Genomic DNA, 18,921 nt, shown 5'->3' on the forward strand with positions numbered 1-18,921 from the left:
ATTACACTTCAACACCTTCTGTTTCTGTAAAGCATCTTTGATTGTGAACACTCCACAGTATTAGGGCCTGATCCTGTAAGTTCCTTCATCTAGACAGACTTTTCAGGATCTGCTCCTTAGCTAACACAGTTGTAGAGTTAAGTAATAACAGCAGCGAGGGACATACCGAGGTGTAGCTACTGGGGTGGGGGGCGGGGAAATATAGGTTAACTTTGCAATGAGGTTTGGAAAGAAGCTATTGCTGTCCAGCTATTGCACAGCTAGGTTGTCGGGAAGGGGCTCGCACTGCACAGGTGGAGGAAGGAGAGGAGACAAGGCCACTGAGAGAATGGGGAGGTCCATGGAGGACATTGAAACATGTGGGGGATTCTGAAAGGGATGCGGCTGTCTCTGAGGCTGGGCAGGCGAGTTCCTTTGTTTGTGAGAGAGAGGGTGAGCTGCAGCAGTCTGCAGCTGCAGGAGACCTAGGAATGGGAGATGGTAAAGGACAGAGGGCAGAATCCAAGGCAAGAGGTGGCAAGAGCCTGGCCTAGGCAACAGTCCTCAAACCCTTCCATAGTGTGAGTCACAGGAGTGGGTGTTTGTATGCACCTGTCCGGCCCCTGGCCCGTCTCCCTCTCTCACTCCGTCATGTAACATTCCCACAGCAGTTGTGTACGTAGAGAAGAGCACTGGGGAAAGTGCTTGGTGTAGTTTTAGTAGCTGTCTTTAATGTGATGTAGCAACTGGACTGAGCCTAGCCACCTCTGGGCTGACTTTTGAACACCGGTAGTCTGGAGCCCACAGGGTGGGACTCGCTGCCCCGGGGCTTCCAAGGAGTTATTATAAATAGCCAGAAAAGCTAATTTAAAATTCATCAGCTAAAATCCCTTGAGTGTCTCCTTCACTTATTGGGGCAGAAACTTATACTGAAACAATGCTATTTTCCTGGCTGGGGCTGCGACAAACAGGTGAGAGTTTTGGAAAATTAGATCAGCAGGAAAAGTCGAATGAATGTGATAGAATAAAATGCCCTTGTTTGTCGTCTCTCCCCTCCCCCCATTTAAACGATATTTTGGAAAGAATAAATAATAAAAAAAGGAGCTTTGATAAAAGGGAAGCCGAAAGAAGCAAAGCCCAGAAAGGCAGCAGGAAATTAAAGATAATTATAAAGGAGGATTAATTTAAGCCATCAGACATGGCATGCTGGGATAATGTCAGGCCTTAGATGCATTGCAATGAATGACGGAAATCTGAGAGCAGTCAGCTGCGGCAGAACTGGCTTTTTATTGAAAAACATAAATTGTGTTTGGTGTTATCCCAGCAAAACACATGTCTTGGGGGAAGCTGCTGTGCTACGGAATGACCATGCGCTCTTAGCACAAAGGAACACTAGGCTGTTTGTCTGTGTGTCTCTCTCTGCCTGTCCAGTGGTGAGAGGGGTGGGCTCAGTTTGCATTTTTGATCTCATTTGGACTGGAACATTCATACACTCATGTTTTTATCAATGACTCATGCAAAGTTTTCCCCATATCCTTTACCCCTCTCTGTCCTTTAACATCCATCGCCTTGGTATTTAGGCGCATCAAGATGGCTTAGGGGAGTTCTGACAGGACATAGTCAAGCAGAGCAATGTTGGTATTTCTGTGCTACTGAGCAGTTACATGGGAAAACTCCACACCTACTGGTCACACTTATCGAGAGGCGACTTAGAGTAAGGCTGAGAATTTCAAAGAAGCCTAAGGGAATGAGGTGCCATACAGCCAATGGGAGCTGGGCACCTGGCTCCATTAAAAATGCTCCACCACCTGCTTTATTAGCACCCCTCTCTTTCACCATTTGGAGCAAGGCCTTTCTTTCGCCAGCACACTGCACTTGTACAGCTCCCTCTCCACACGGGGCCTGAGGCAGAGAGAGCCCACAATTCCCATTGAAGCAAATAGGAGGAAAGGAGGTTGCTCTGCAGTGACAGGTTCAGACTCTGTTTCCCTGCCCCCTATCCCCAGCCCCTTTGGTCATTGGTTTTCCAGTGATTCGCACCAATAGCAGGAATAACATTACACCTTCCGTGGGAGGGGCTCAAAACATGTCACATGCTTTGAGCCACCCTGTCAGCCAGTGACTGTTACCTGCAATGTACACCGTGGCATAGGAAGATTCATTGATTGGCTTAAGAGCACACAGCAAGGCTGGGGTAGATCGAGGAACAGAAGGACCTAAGAGTCTTGTTTCCCAGGCCTCTGTGCTGACCCATGAGCGAATGCCCACTGCTCACCTGTGGGAGCTTTTATGTAGCTGCTTGGGCTCGTACTGACTTTAGCTGCGACTCACCTCCCATTACACACTGTGCTGTGTTATTCTGTAGCCCTCCTACAGCAGCAGAGAAGAAAATGTTTACTTTGCTGGTAGCTCTTGTTCCCCTTTCCTACAGTTTGTGACCTGCTTTTCCCCAAACAGCATTAAAAGAACACCCCTCCGCCCCCTCCGATGAATTAACTGTTCCCACAGAATCTAGAAACAAACATCCACACATAGTGGTAAGAGTGCCTTAGTTGTTTTCCATCGAGTGCTAGGGAACTCACATACCTGACCAGCCATTTGGTTTGGCAACTACTTCTGTCTTCCTTAGTACCAGCCCAGGTGTAAGGGTCCCATCCTGTCTGCCAAGTTAGTGCATTTTGGCTTCCCCACGCCTGCAGTGTACATGCCTTCACCTTTTTAGCCATATTTCCTTTCACATCCATTTAATATGGTATAGTTTCTTTAGTGCTGGGTATACTATTACGCCTAATGGTGCATTTGTCCTTGCAACCTATTCGGCGAGCTAGAGAAGTAATATATCCCCATTTTATAGATGGAGAATTGAGGCAGAGCGTGATTTAGGCACAAGAGTTCAATGAGCGTTAGGTGCCTAAATGCCTTAGAGTTGCTGGGCCTAAGTGTCTTGCCCTCCCCACCGCACATAGGGAGTCTGTGGAAAAGCTCAGCCTTAAACCCACATCTACATGGTGCAGGCCTGTGCCTTAACCATAAAACCATCCAGCCCTCAGCTGTGACAAGACTTTATCTCAGAGGCATTGGCCAGGCAGCCGCTGCATGTCTGGTCTGGCACTGGGGAAGAACAGAGCTATGGGGGTCTTTAAATGTTAGCCCTGCTCTGCTCTTACTGCCATGAGCATGTACTCCTGCTCACCAGCAGCAGACACTGAAATGTTTTTGTGTGTCCTGTTCCCTGCAGCCATCGCTTTCTGCCAGTTGTAGTAACAGGCTAAATCCCATTTTCCTGACCCCCACAAGTAGTCACGTCAACTTTGTTGTGACACAAGGGGAATAGAACTAGGCCGATAAAGAAGCTAGTTCCCCACACAGTGTCCGACAGGACCCCAGAAGCTACTTTTCCCAAAACTCCACGCCTCCGGGGTCTGCTGTCCCTTGTTGTCAAGGTGGCTAACCCTGATGTGGATTCAAACCATTGTTAAACAGCAGCCCAGGCATGCCTTTCACGTTCACCAGGGCGACCTCACTGTTGCTTTGCAATGACTCGGCCACTCCTAGCAGGCCCTGCTGAATTATTTTCCTACTCTGAATCCCAGGTGAGTGAGTCAAGCTGTTAGTTGCTGTATGTGACACCCCGTCTATACTAAGTACACAATGTGACAGGCATAGATCCAGTTCCAATGAACAGGGTGGAGTAACACAACCATATATCCAGCCATGACTGTACGTCCACCCCACCACTGCATTGCGGGACCAGATGGCGAGTTGGTCCGTGTTGCCCAGCGGACGTGCAGAAGAAGCAGTGCTCTGGGATGTCCTGCCACAAGCACTGGGAGGAAGGAAGGCTGGCCAAACTGGTAACATAAGTATGGTTAAAACCAGCATTACAGCCTGATCCCAGCCTACATCATGTAATGACCATGTTGTGCATGAACACAAATGACAGCAGTGCCCGGTTACAAACTGGGTGAAAGTTTATAATGCAGCCAGGGCCGTAGGGCGTCGCTTTGCTTGTGGTGTGAGTTCTGTTCCAGAGGCTGTGTTCCGTGGTAAGACTTCTTTGTTGTCATTCAAAGCTGCAGAGGGGCAAGGTAAAGCTGGCCTTGCATCTCCGCCCAGTTTGCTCTCCTGCTTAAGCCTTGAAATCCTCATTTTACCCTGTTCCCCCGCCCACTGAGCATGTTTGGCACAGTTTCCTCCCTTGCAGCTCTGTTCCCAGTGCAAGCCGCTCAGTTCGACCATCACCATTCAGCTGCAGGGGGATTGTTGCAGCGCTCTTGTGGACTGCGCCTTAACTGAGCTTGTGTATAGTAGAAAAGCAAATCAGCTATCTGAACGTGAAGTACGGGGGATAGGGAGGATGAAATAGTAGGAGTGCCTTCCTTAGACCAAAGGTGAGCAGAACTAGGCGGGTAGCTAAGATCTCAGCAGGTCTCACATCACAGCAAAAGCCTGTAAGGTGCGTGTACAACGTGTGTACATACACACACACACACATAGCTATAGAGCTGAATGACTAGGCCTAAAGAAAACATGCCGGTAAGTAATCCCTTCACTGCTAGACTTCCTGGGGTATTTCTTTGCTGGTAGTTGAAGGGGATGCTCCATTGAAATCAACGGAGCCCTTTAATATTGTAGGTAGGTGCTGCAGTACTGTCATGCCTCCGACCTACTCACGCAAGCACTGTGAATAAAAGGGCAGAAAGGCAAGTGTTGTGAAGTGCCAGGTTGGGGTGGCTGGTTCCCCTCTGCCCTATACTGTATCTCTAGCCTGTTGAAAATTAGGAGAGCCTGGGCCAGACTGGTGGAAGTGAGCCCAGCTCCACTGAAGTCAAGGCCCTTTAAATGGCTTATTGCCAATGGTGAGTTTGGCTCCCTCAGTTTATTCACAACAGTGCTTGGCTTCCCCACCCTACCTCAGCTCCCAGCCTGGCATGATGTGCTACTGAAACGAAGAGCCTTACTAACTGCTGCAAACTTTGAATACTTTTTTGCATTTAAAGCCTCAACTCCCACAAGTTTGGGAACCTCAGTGCGATTTTGCTTTATAAACATAACACAGGCTTGCTCTACACCACTTCTTTTACCCACGTGTTGGTAACATTCCTCTGCATAATTTAGCATTTGGTGAGAAATATACCATACTGTCTCCTTCCCCATCTGACTCTCTTTCTCATCACTTCACAGAGGGTCTTAACGCAGAGTACGTGAAAGGAGAAAACACAGAAGCTGTTGTAACTGAAGAACCTCAAGGTGAGAGCTTTTTTTGGCATTGCTCTTAATCTTTCTGAACGCTGGCTTTCACAACCCTTGCTAAACATCAGTACATGCTTCCCATTGTACGTGTCTCACATGTCAGCCAGGCCTTCCTTTCTCTATTAAGCAAGTCATAGCATTTAATATAACAGATGACACTGCCACTTTCCATAAAACATCCACAGCAGCGCTTGCTCCCTTACTGCACACACGAAAGAGATTTATAAATCCAGGGGCCTCAGAGCCTGATCCTGCAAACAATGGGCCTTAATACTTTGCCACAGTGCTTGTCAGCTCTGGCTCTTAAAGTACTTTACAAAAGGAAGGCATCATCCCTGTTTTAAAGATGGGAAAATGTAGGCACAGAAATGAAAGGATTTTCCCAAGGCCACAGAGCACCTCCCACCATTGACTCCTTGTATTTTGATACTTCAATATGTTGTTGTATTTATGGTGATTCTTTTTTTCCCCCTCCAGTTAAATATTCAGCCCTAGAAACACAGTCAGCAGAGCCGCTGCCACCACAAGACAATGCGAAGGTCTAAAGCATGGCCTTGGGCTGGAAGAGAATCAGTCAGCGACACACACACACACACGCTTGTAATTCAGCTTTTTATTTAATTTGGATCCAAGCTATTTAATGTGTATTTAGACTAGAAGTGGCTTCTTGTTGATATAGGCTGTAGGGCTAGAATGTCAGTGTTTTTTTATTTTTTTGTAAAGAGTTGTATGTTTACATCAAATTTAATAATGTAGGATTGATTTCACATTGTGTACAAGACAACAAAAGGTGCTTCAGTAGCCTTCCAAGCGACAGTTAGGATTTTCACTTTTGGGACAAGTAGCTGGGATAATGTCTTTTTCAAAGAGTGCCAGAGTGTACAGGTGTGAGGACGATGAAGTGCCTGTAAAATAACAATCCAAAGCAAACCATGCGAGAACCTTTGTAAATCACTTCCAGCCAATTTCTGCTATCAGCTAGGCACATGCAGTGTCAGCAATGAAAATTGTGTGTGCAGCTGAGGGTAGATTTTGCTCCTTAGAGTAGCTACACCTAAAAATAAAGTGCCTGTGGGTAGATCCTCATTTAGGGGCCCTGCCGGGGGGGGTAACAAATGCCTCTGCTCATTGGAGTCATGGAGTTGAGAGTGCACATCATCTCACAGTACTAGTACATCATCTCACAGTACCCACCTTTAAGGACCTGATGTTGATACCAGATAACAGTACAGATAATTGCGGTATGGGATTTTGGCAGGTAACACTGCCATACATGGTTGTGTCGGAGATCGGCATTGAGCCTCGAGTTCCAGGGTTTGGCTATGACAACACTGAAACTTCTGCATAGTCGCTGAGATTAACTGAGAACTGTTCACACTTGTATGGATTTAGGGACAGGTTCAGATCTCATTAACACCAGAGTCACTTCAATTCAGAGAGCGCGAAGTTAAAACTGATTGAGTTTTTTTAAAAAGATCAGGTAATTAACCTGTGAAACTCTGCCACAAGATAGCCATTAAGAGCTTAGCAGAATTAAAAAACCCAACTATTTATTATGGCTGATGAGCACATCCATAGTTATTTTACCCAGGGGGAAAGGGGGATATAAAGCCTCATGCTTCAGGGCATAAGCTAACCTCTGAGAATGGTTAGGAAGAAACTGCCACTGACGGGGTAGTTATGTAGAATTATCCTCTGTGGGGTTTCTTACACCTTCCTCTGAAGCATTTGATGCTGGCCACTAACAGGACACTGTACTCTAGCTGAAGCAGTGCTCTGATCTGTGTTCCTGTTTAACTGAAGTGTAACTGAGATTGATTCTGGCCTCTGGTATCTTGACTATCACTTGTTACAACTTCTTTTTTTCTTTATGCCCCTTTCATGTGGACACTGTTACATGCCAATACATTTTTCAAAATTAGCTGAATTAGGAAAAGGAGGCTTTGAAACAAAGGAAAACTCTTCAGTTTCTCAAGTGAAAAAGGTACAAAGTGTTTATAGAATCAGGACATGCGTACATTTTGTAATGTTTTGCAAAACCCCCCATTATGTGAATGGGAAGCAGCAGCTGAGTAAGTGTCTAGTTTTCAGTTTGATGTACAAACTCAGTTTTCATGAAGGGATTTACGTGGGGCCTTGCCTGTAGGTATTTGTATAAGCCTAGGGACATTTTTGTGTAACAATCTAATTTAAAGGAAATTACCTAGTAGCATTGTAAATGTTTTGCAGCAGCTGTACAATTCCTTATGCTCTGTTTTTTTTGACACATGCATTTCAAAAGCCTTATAATAGCTTTACAGGCAGAAATATATTGTTTTATAAATGTGTTTGTATTACAAAACAAAATGTAATAAGCTGTTTCCAAAGTTCTCATTTAACTATTGGCTTCTATGGAACTGAAGCAGGAAAAATAGACAAGGAATACAGCATTCAAGTTTGCTTAGGTACTCTAGAGTAGTTTTATGATGGAGGAAATGTGGTTTGTAGAATTTTGAAGAGCACACAAAGAAACCCAGACACTAACGAAGCCACAAAGCTGAATTCATATGACTGTATATTTCCAAATAGTGTAGTTTCTTTCTTTCTTAGCCAGACATGTTTGAAAGCTGTAGTATAAAAGCATTTTTAGATAATATTAGAGATAAAGGTTACTATAGGGCACTGGTACAACACCAGGAGCCATTTTCTTGGGTAGATCAAGTGAACATAATTCCATATTTCATTTTTACTGATGAAAGAAAGTGGTTTGATGAGTATAGATTGTCATATTTTGTTGCATTTCTATTACTGCTCTGTACATTCACTGTTTGTGTCTACTGTACAGTGGACTGACGTGTTCAAGATTGCTTACTTTAGGAGAGACCACTTAACCCTTGCAGGGAAAGTGTTTAAAAACTAGAACATCTGAGACCTGTTAATAATTCACAGATATAGCAATTTTCTATTTTAAAGTAGTTTCTCTGAGAATACCACCAGATTTGAGAACTCAGAAGTAGATTGCACAGAAGCTGCTTTTTCCCCCACAGCCTTTTCTATGATTCTGGTAAACAGTTATGCCTTAATGTAATTTATAGTTACAGTATCAGAAAAAGTATGTATATGCACGGCCGAACTCCTGTTCCAAGTTTACAATAGCATAATTTGGGGTCTAGGAGAAGGAGGGCTTTAAAGAGGAGACTACCGCCTGATGTTACATTTAAAAAAGTAAGCCTTAGCCCCAGGCCTATCTTCAAAAAGGTTAGCAAATTGGACAAAAAATCCAAACAAATCTAGGACCATTATGATGTACTAGATATCAAAGTAAAGAACAATTGCTCTATTTTTTGTTGCATTCTTTCCCCCCATCCTTCATCTCTGGCTTGTCTGTTCAATCTCTGGAGGGGCAGCCACCATCTGTACAGCACCTAGAATAATTGTTATTTTCACTTCCCAGTACGGTGCAAGTTATATTTTACTTTATACTCCAGGGGAATTTGATAGGGCTGTTCCTTCCCTACTAAAGACCTTCATGATTAAAAACAGGTGACAACTTAAAAAAAAGCCCTGCACTGAAACGCTGCAAACATGATCTCAGCCACATTCCCCTTTAAAGTATCTGGAGAAAAATATTTGCAAGTTGAAAGTGGTAGGATACAGGAAAAGTGTAACATGGCTCAATGCTAAGTGAAATTATTTCATTTTCTTTTAGTCCAAAATATAGCTGAGGCCCTGCTAGAAGGTTACATAATGCCTGTGCTGTGGCCACGTGCTCACCCCACCCTGCTTTTGTAGGTTAACTGAAACCACTTCTAATTAGAGAAAAGTCCAGTAGTTTTCTGTACATACATGAAACGGATCCTTGACAAGAAGCCCTCTCTAGTCACATAAAGCTTTGGTTTGTTACTGTATTAGTGATGTGCATTTTCTTTTGGTAAAGTTCTAATTCTCCTTTCAAGCCCGAGAATTGTGACATTCGGTTTTGACTTGACACTTTTTACGACTCCTTCGGACGCTCTATTAAAATCTCCCATTTTCATGTAACCCAATAGTACATATTCTTAATGACTTATTTTGTTGTGGTAAAAGTGGAATTAGTCCATGAGAAAAAACATTTAAAATTAAGAAAACATTAAGAATTGAAGGGGAAAGACAGTCTCGGCTGTTAAAAATTGCTTCTGTGACAAATGATGTTCAGAAACAATATGGATGAAATTAGATAAAGAGTAAATTATTTCTTTGAATGAAATCTTCATTTAAAAGCAAGGCATACAGTTTACTAAGGCAGAATTGATCTGTACCAAATGAAATTTGTGTATTATGCTGTGAAAAGGCAGACTCATTTTGCTAAAGTACATATAAGGCTTACAGGGAAAATCAGAATTTGATTGCTGAACTACCATTGGAAAACTATGAATAAAACAGACTGACTCATACAGTGACATTTTAGTACTGTGTGTTTTGTTTATGTGTTTGACAAAAATAGGAAAAAGGTGGAAGACTATTTTTATTTTATACATACACACACAGACAGATTCCTGCATAAAAGCCCTACTAAAACTACTTCAATTTTAGTTCAAGATTTTTTTCACACTAAGAACAGTGTTGATTGTCTGAGAAAATAAACATTACCTTGAAAATTTGCAATTAAGGATAAAATTGACGAGTATGGAAAAGCACTGGTAAAGTCACGCTAACAACCTTAGCTCTGCCCCATCTCGTTCCACTGGTCAACTCAGTGTAGCCAGTCTGGAATCCAGAGTTTTCCTGTAGAACAAAGAATTCTGGCATACATGACTTTGGATTTGTACCTCCATGTCTCATATGTGAAATTCCCCTGCAATGGCGATTTCTAAACTTAAATTTTTTGGCCCCAGATACGGTGACTCAGCATATCACCATTTTTACATTTGACACTACTTGCTGCTGTGTAATTTTTGATATAGAATAGTAGAAGCCCATTCTCCCTAACAAATGCAGGTGATTAGATGGGCAGGAGAATTCTGGCGCAGTGATAATACTTACTTTGGTTTAAAGGTGACATGTACAAAAATGGGGGTGCACCCTTTTCTTCCTTTTAGAATTTGTATATAAAAGTTGGTGTGTACAAATATCATGAATTTCACATCTTGCCTTACCTGTTCTGCTGGATGTCTCCCTTATAGGGCTCAGTTGTGGACTGGGAAAGCTCTTAGCCCTTATTTTCACCTAGGAGTGCCAGTCATTCTGGCTTTATTAAATCCATGCGAAAGACTGAATAGCTTTTTTATAAAACATAAATAAATAAAAAGGAAGCAAATATAAACATTTATCATATCAGCCTTAATTCCTTGACTGGGAGATAGGGTATAGCTGCGGGGGAGGAGGGCTGTGGGAACAGTTGGAGAAGACTATATTTATCAGTTTAGTAAAAATGAAAGGGTGTTTAATTCTGTTTAAAAAACAAAACTTAACCAACGAGGGGGAAAAAAGGTTTCACAAAGTGTCATTCAGCTCTGAAATGTGACTTCTGTATTGCCCTGACACCTTAAAAAATTTGGTTTCAGAGTAGCAGCCGTGTTAGTCTGTATTCGTGAAAAGAAAAGGAGGACTTGTGGCACCTTCGAGACTAACAAATTTATTTGAGCATAAGTTTGCGTGAGCTACAGCTCACTTCATCACATCATGCATCCGATGAAGTGAGCTGTAGTCCTGCCACAAGTCCTCCTTTTCTTAAAAAATTTGGTGAGTTTAGATTTAACTACCTACCCAGTGCTTCAGACCCATTCTGGAATTTCCTGAGACGTGGTTCCCCACTTGTACGTCATCTTTTGCAATAAAAGATTCTACTGGTCAAATCTGCCAGCCTATGCCTGTACACACTTCCTTTGTCTTCAGTAGATTTGTCCTGGTGTAACAGAGGACAAATTTTGATCCAGCTACTGGAACACAGTTAACAATTCCATTGAAGATGCACCAGTCAGAACTGAACCTTGCTTCCTCTCACAAAATGGCGTTGGCTCTACTGTGTTAACAGGAGTAAAAAGTAATAATTAATTTGGTCACTTAGAAGGATAAGATGCTGAATGCTCACAAAGGGAGCAGAGCTGAGAGATCATTTTACTTTGTCACTTTCCAGAGCAAAACCACACTTTGACCAACAGAAATACAAAAAAGCCTCAGTTTGAAAACTACTGAGTTAAGTGTCTACATAAAGTCAATTTTGCTTATTACTCCTATTGTATCAGGAGGATCCCTCATGTTATCCTTGCGATGACAGGGTCACTTGGGTATGTTGAAACCTGTGGCACATACAGACTATTCGTAAGAATGAGTGACACTTTTCTGTATAAAAACGAATCCATACATTGTAGCTGTGAGCATATAACTTTTAATATCTGAAAGTGCTACAGTTATTCCAAAGCACAATCTTTCATGATCACTAGCTCCAATAAAGAGAAAATTTCAAATTACTTTCTTTAGGTTTCATTTTAGAAACAGCATGCTCTATTTCAGTAGACCGTTAAAACGCCAGGCTAAATTTGAAGTACTAAGGAGTTTAAATTCACAACTCAACATATTTTGACTGTATAAAATTCACTGATGGTATATTGTTTTATAGTGTTGTTTTTATATAAAAACCATCTTCCATCTTAATGATCTCTTATGAAAGGCCCGATTTAGATTAACAGATGTGGCATCTTGGTCCTTCTCGAACTATTCTGCTTCAGGTATATAAACTATTATAAAAATTTTCCCATCACAAATAAACAGGACACATTGCAACGTCATGCACTGTGTATAATGAACTGAGAAGACTGGACACAGAACTTCTATCAACACAGCTCACGTTTGCAAAAGAAGTACTCACCAGTTTGTGTTATACAGGACATCGTTATGTACAGAAGTGCACAGAACTGGGGAAAAGGAGTGTGGCACAACGGCATATTTAGTACAGTGACCTCACTGCACAGCCAAGCTAATTGCTGGTGCCTCCTTGTGGCGCATGTTCAGTGCAGACACTCTGTAGGGAAGGTTTCAGAGTAGCAGCCCTGTTAGTCTGTATCCACAAAAAGAAAAGGAGGACTTGTGGCACCTTAGAGACGAACACATTTATTTGAGCATAAGCTTTCGTGAGCTACAGCCACAGTATGCATGCGATGAAGTGAGCTGTAGCTCACGAAAGCTCATGCTCAAATAAATTGGTTAGTCTCTAAGGTGTCACAAGTCCTCCTTTTCTTTCTATAGGGAAGGGATCCCATCATCCGATAAAATGGACTGGTACAGGATTTAGAGTGGAAACTGTGAGGGTAGGGAGGTTAGGGCTCCGATGATTAGAATAACAGGGAGTTAACCCCCTGCTCCTTTATAGCCCCCTCCCCACCTAATTCGAGGCAGGGGTGCTGATGTCCCAGGGTATAGGCAGGGTGCCTTAAACTGAGCGGCTAGCAGGTTGGCTAGAGACCTGGATGGATAAAGGGGGAGGGCTGCCGGCAGCCCTTCCCCCACCTCCTGGTTGCGTGTAAACAAGTATGGAATTACCTGCACTGTACAATTTTATCTGCAAGGTACTCCTGGACAGTGAGGAATCAAGTTGCAGCCTAAACCACATCCAGGGTCTCTTGTCCTCCTTCCAGCAGAGCTGGACAATGGCTATCCACGTACAGTAAGAACTACAACTAGTGCATAGAACCGATCGATTCTTCAGAAACAGGGTTAATTCCTCCCAGCAGCACTTGAATCATACAGCTCAAGACCAGCAAGTGAAGTCACGATATCTTGACTACTCAAAGGAGGAGCTTGCGATTCTTGTGAAACGTTGGTCAAGTAGGAAGGAAAAAATAAAGGGGAATTTCAAGCTCGTTTTACTTCCACGCCTGCTGAGAAAGCAGCTGCAGAATTGTTTTTTAAAAAGCTTCATGTCACTAATGGCGTTGATCAGACGGTTCTGAAACAACAATGGGGTTTTTTTGGGGGGGCGGGGGGAATTGGAATAAAATGAGAAATAAGGATTTTATATACAATATGGATAAATGATTGAAAACAGAGAAAACGTTGGCAGCATTTAAAAAAAAAAACCCAACCCAACAGGCTTTATTATTTCAAGGAAACCAATTAAGATCCTATTATTTAAAAACATCGAAGTTATAACAGTTTATATCTTCCAAAACATTTGGAGAGGCTGGATCAATTTTCTGAACCCATAACATGCAAATCAAGTGTATGCATGTTTAACATCACATATGCATGTACATAAATTGGATTTTGTGTGTATACGTTTAACAGGACACACTTAAAATATGTGGAACTATACAGACTATACAATTTACACGGTTCGATGTTCTAATCCAAATTGTAACCACTTGCTAGAAAACAAGTTACTGAGTTCAAGACAGACCTGATTAAGCTTACCCCTTATTCATGAGGGTAAAACAGGACAATAAACAGTCAAAAGATTTATTTAAACTTGTAAAAAAAGGCATTAAAAAAATTAAAATCCATGCTTTACCAAATATATTACATCATACAAGTACCAGTAGGTGTGTATTAATTGGCAAATCCTGTTTACCTTCATTACCATCCATTCTTAATGGCATAATTACTCAAAATGTAAAATTGGCTGCACTGAAAAATACTTAATTTAAAATCTGTTTCAAAGTGCATTACTTATATATGTCCCCAAGAATATTAGCAGTTGCGCTAGATAAAAATAATGTACTGCATTAAATAAAGAGCTCCCATTCAGTAAATTTCTCTCCATGTTGATTCAGCACAAACATTACATGGCATTTCATTTGGGTTTCTCAACCAGCCTCTGTACCCAAGGCAGCAAAAAGCCTCTTACATTATCTGTCTGACAGATGGGTTCCTTTTTAAGATGGTTAAATTGTTGGTTGCTCAAAATAAAGTTAATTTTACAATTGATGATTTAGCGAGAGATGTCAAAACACATACGGGAACTGCCAGCTTTAGAAAATACCATCACAACTCCTGAAGCTCTTTTTGGCCTCATCATAACAGCAACAGACACAAAGAGTAAGGCATGTAGATTGATAGCAATTATAAGTCACTCACAATCCTTGGGAGACAGGGAAAATATTCCACCCGCCTCAAAGCATATATACGCTGATCACCTGACAGGAATGGTTTTACATGGCTGTTGTTGCACATCAGACAGAAGTGCGCACTGGTGAGGCTGAGTGAGAAGATGACGACCCTCTAGCTGATGATGAAGAAATGGATCGTGTAGCAGCTTCACGCTGCAAGTCTTCCACCTTCTTCTGAAGCTCAGCTCTGATGGCAAGTAGCTCCTTAAGATTCTGATGAATTGGTATCTGGTGGTTTAACAGAAGAGAGCTATTTTTATTATAATAATTAGTTAAGTTCTCAGTTAATAATACATCTGCTATTTTCTTCTATTGTGACATAAGAAACCCCAAGCTTCTTGTAAATTTCATTACATCTCAATATTTGGAGTGACTATTTCTTTATTTAACATTTCAAATGATAAATACTCGAGTCAACTTCCCCTCTCTCCCCAGTCGATCATGACTGAGTTCGTAGGGGCCCTATTCAGGAGGCTGTACACATTTATTGAAGGGATACCCAAAGACAAGGGCAGGGGGGAAGTAAAGGATGACTAAGGAAAAGCAAGTTACTTTGATACTGTATTTTTAATCAATTTTACCAATATTACTGTCAATGAATGTATGAAATGCCTTCACCAGGAGTCTCTCTTCTCCGGTGAGATGAATTTTTAAAAAAAATAAATAAAAAGTAAATTAAGAATAAATGAAAAGCATTTTGCACCAGAATACAAACACTGGTCCACAATTCAATACCAAAGATGGAATTTAGAAAAAGAGGCCATATCCCTCAAAGTTGCCCCATAGTGCTTTGCACACACGAGTGACTGGCTGTAGCCTGAGAAGGTCCTGTCCCTCTCAGGACCTCCACATTTCAGGGAAGTTGATCACACAAGGCCTTTTCTTAACGTGTTGCTCCAGAGAACAGCCAACTTAGTGTTTTCCTTGGCTCCATCCAAAGAAATTGGATCCTTTGCCAATGGAACATATTTCCATGGTTTTGTACAGGGCAGCTTTACAAGCATTCAACCCCTCTCAGCCTGGGATTTAGCATCAGTCATCGTCACAGAGGTAGAAAAAAGGCTTTTGCCTGTGCAGGCCTCCCAGATTCATGCACTGAGAAGCCTTTCACAGAAGCAGGTTCAGGAGTGGTGTCTTTTGCCCTTTCAGTGGCCTCTGAAGGGAGCCTTGAAGACATCGCTGTCTTTGGCGGCGTGCTTTTCTTAGAGTTATGAAAGGCATTGTTTCATGTCTGTTTGAAGCAGTGGAACACAGCTGGGCAAGAGGAACACTCCTTTAACCCCATTTTTCTCACTAGATCTGCTGCCCTAGACAAAGCCCAGGGTGATCTTCCAAAGTGCGACAACGATAATGAAACAGCCGGAAAACTGCCAAAACTTCAGACTTAGTCTACACTGTACTTTACCAAGCTGTGAACTGTTTACAACTATCTAGAGTAAGGAAGACAGATATTCTGTAAGTGCTGTCAGAAGACTAGAGGGGAACTCTAGGGCTGTTAGAAGTGATAGGGTAGCCTAGACCTATGAAACGTTTGGCTCGAGAGAACGGCATTCATCCCTGACTGCTAGTTACTGCTCAAAAAGGATTCCAGAGCTACAGGGGTAAGCATGAAACTCCTAGAGCTGGGCTGTGTCCAGGAAAGAGGAAGTTTGCTCATGCCACTTCTGATACCCTGGAAGTCACTAGGTCAGCATCCTCCACTCACATGTACATGCTGATATCAACTGCAACATAAAGAGGGTGTCTTCACAAACCTTCAACAAGGCAGACAGTCACTGCACACTACCGGTTTCTTGACAGGGCATATTAGAAATACATTTATAACAATTAACTTCCACAGCCAAGTAACACCGAGATGCTGTACCACAGCATGTAGATAGGAACTCAATTTAATGGACAGCAAGAATTTTTTTCCAGTGGCCACTACGCTTTTCAATAAGAAAAAACCTGCTGTTCTACCAGAGTTCATCCTTGTGGATACTCTTCCTACCCTAGAGCTCCGGTCCATAAGAGAATGATTTAGCTGTTGTGTTGCACTGGGCCCTAGGCCACAGGGGCTTTGCACGCCTGGTTTCTGAACAGCATAATCATGGACCATTGTAATGTGCAACATCTTTCTTTTACAGGCTTGAACACCTTGTCACATATATCACCTAGGTGTCCCACTGAACAAGCCAGAATCATGAAAAGCAGTTTCAGACAACAGACTTAGTAGAACCTTGCTACAGATCTGTGCAGGACACACTGCGTGAACATTGCTGAATACAGACATTATGTATAGCATTTAAAAGGGAGGATGCTGGCTGTATTACTTTTCTGTCCTCCCTAACACCTAAACTAGGAAAGAACACCTCACAATCTCATGCACAGTTTCCTGTCCCTCCCATGCTTCAATCTGAAAGGATGGTACATTAATAAATTACGTAAAAGTCACAATAATGAAGTCTACAAAATTTAAAACACATCATTTAAGGCACCGTATATTCACATTATACACAAAAAAATATGGACAAAGAACATGGTTACGAAGTCAAGCATTCAAAAGTTAGGTAATGCCAGAATTAGGTTATCTGTGCAACTGTACGGTGGCCCCCTCGCGTATGCAGTATGATACAGTCTTTAATTACATTACCACAGACTGTTCCCCACCAACATTTTCCTGCCTCATTCACTGCACAGAAGGGATGGTGCTCCAGTAATTGGCAGAAGAGGTTACTCACTTTGTGCGGTAACTGCAGGTCTTAGAAATGTGTCTCCCTAGGCACACATGTGCCTCTCAAGCCCTTGATTGGAGATTTTCAGTTAGCAGTGTCCATTCAGCCCATGCATGCACCCCAGGCCTCCGCATGCCAGGCACCAAGACTTTATAGGGGTGCGCGGGTGAACTGCCCTCAGTTCCATCTCCCGCCAACTGTCCCCTAGCAGAGGGGAAGGAGGGCAGGTCGTGGAGCACCCATACGGGGACACATCTCGAAGAACCATAGTTATTGCACAAGGTGACTACCACTTCTTTGAGCAGTGTCCCTTTGGATGCTCCACTTCAGGTGACTTCTAAGCAGAATCCACAGATGGAGGAGGGAGTTTCGAAATTGAGACCAGAACTGAAGATACCACTGCAGAAACAAGTGTTGCATTGGATCTGGCAGCGTAAATCAGGGTGTGATGTTTTGAAAACATACGTATTGAAGCCCAGATAGCAGCCCTACACAGCTCAGATACGGGCACATTCTTAAGTAATGCTGTAGATGTTGCCTATGATTTGGTTGAATGTGCTATCACCTTTGGGGGGTGGGGAGGATGAACGCTTGCATCCACATAACAAGTGATAATACATCCAGATATCCATCTCAGTAGTCTCTGAGCAGAGATCAAGGACACCTTGGATCTATCTGTGAAGGAAATGAAGCACTTAGGTGACTTTCTCAATACTAGGTAGAAATCCAGTGCTCTTCTAAAATATAGGGCATGAAAACTGGAAAATGAATACATGGAGGTGGAAAAAATGAAGGTGGAATTCCAACAGACCCTTAGGTAGGGATTCACTGTGTGGAGGTAAAGACACTGTCCTTGAAGAATAACATAAAGGGGGAGATCTGCCATCAAGGCATCCATTTCTTCAACCCTACAAGCCAACGTGATGGCTACTAAAAAGAATGTCTTCATATATAAATGGAGCAGAAGACAGACTGCCATTGGTTCAAATGGAGGTCACGTAAAGAAACTGAGTACCAACCTGAGGTGCCAGATTGGGGTAGGGTCCCTAATGTGGAGGGTAGAGATTCTCCAAACCCTTAATAAACCCAAATGATACCAGGTGAGCAAAAATGGAGGATCCTTCTACAAGAAGAAGGAAGGCTGATACTGCGGCCAAAAGGAGCTTAACTGAACTAACTGAGACCCCTGATGTCTTCAGAACCAACAGATAATCCAAGATTACTGAGAGTAGTGTAAGGATAAGGCCTTTGTCTGCAGCCAGATTAAAAGAGCACCCAAGCAGCAGCCATTAGCTGAGAAACAAGAAGTCACATCTTCACATTCATCTAAATTACATTAAACCAGGCTGTTAAGAAGGAGACCCCATCATAATGGTACCCACTATCACCAGATAAAGAAACAGATCTTAAGTTGGTTAAAGCTTTCTGTCTGTCAAGAAATCACTTATCAATAGTTGTGGTTGTGAAATTCTCATTTCTTTATTGCTTTGTCATTATGGTCCCCACTTCTCTATTGTTTATCTGTATGGTCTCTGTCTGGTTCTTTAATTGTTTCTGTCTGCTGTATAATTAATTTTTCTCAGTGTAAGTTAATTAGGGTAGTGGGATATAATTGGTTGGAAAATTATGGTACAATATGTTAGATAGATTTGAGTAAAATGATTGGTTAAGGTATAGCTAAGCAGGACAAGTTTCACTATATAAACTGCGGTCCAAGAAGGAGACTAGCTGGGAAGAAGAAGAAGAAGGAGGAAAGACCTGGAAGAAGAAGAACTCGCCCACAAGACATAGCCTAAGACCAGAGCTGTTAAGAATCCTCTGCACGACCCTGACATGCAGCAACTAGGACTCAGACAAGACCAATCTTGCCTGGCCAACAGGGGAAGTCCGCTTGCATGATCAGGATTGGTGAG

At 42.5% G+C, this 18,921-nt stretch overlaps 2 protein-coding genes across 11 annotated transcripts in view; one reads left to right on the plus strand and one right to left on the minus strand.

Moving 5' to 3' along the window:
* The window catches only part of CD99L2 (CD99 molecule like 2), an 84,704-nt gene extending 75,054 nt beyond the window's left edge, over positions 1 to 9,650 (plus strand). For all 4 annotated transcript variants that reach the window (XM_037909700.2, XM_037909701.2, XM_043523027.1 and 1 more), the window contains 2 exons: positions 5,164 to 5,229; positions 5,710 to 9,650. In XM_037909700.2, the coding sequence (XP_037765628.1) occupies positions 5,164 to 5,229; positions 5,710 to 5,777 (134 nt within the window). In that variant the 3' untranslated portion in view covers positions 5,778 to 9,650. The remainder of the gene's footprint in view (positions 1 to 5,163; positions 5,230 to 5,709) is intronic.
* Positions 9,651 to 13,247: 3,597 nt separating this feature from the next.
* The window catches only part of MTMR1 (myotubularin related protein 1), a 50,969-nt gene continuing 45,295 nt past the window's right edge, over positions 13,248 to 18,921 (minus strand). For all 7 annotated transcript variants that reach the window (XM_043523026.1, XM_037909698.2, XM_037909695.2 and 4 more), the window contains one exon: positions 13,248 to 14,522. In XM_043523026.1, the coding sequence (XP_043378961.1) occupies positions 14,358 to 14,522 (165 nt within the window). In that variant the 3' untranslated portion in view covers positions 13,248 to 14,357. The remainder of the gene's footprint in view (positions 14,523 to 18,921) is intronic.

Source organism: Chelonia mydas, chromosome 9 (genome assembly GCF_015237465.2).
Source record: "Chelonia mydas isolate rCheMyd1 chromosome 9, rCheMyd1.pri.v2, whole genome shotgun sequence".
Taxonomy (NCBI): Eukaryota; Metazoa; Chordata; order Testudines; family Cheloniidae; genus Chelonia; species Chelonia mydas.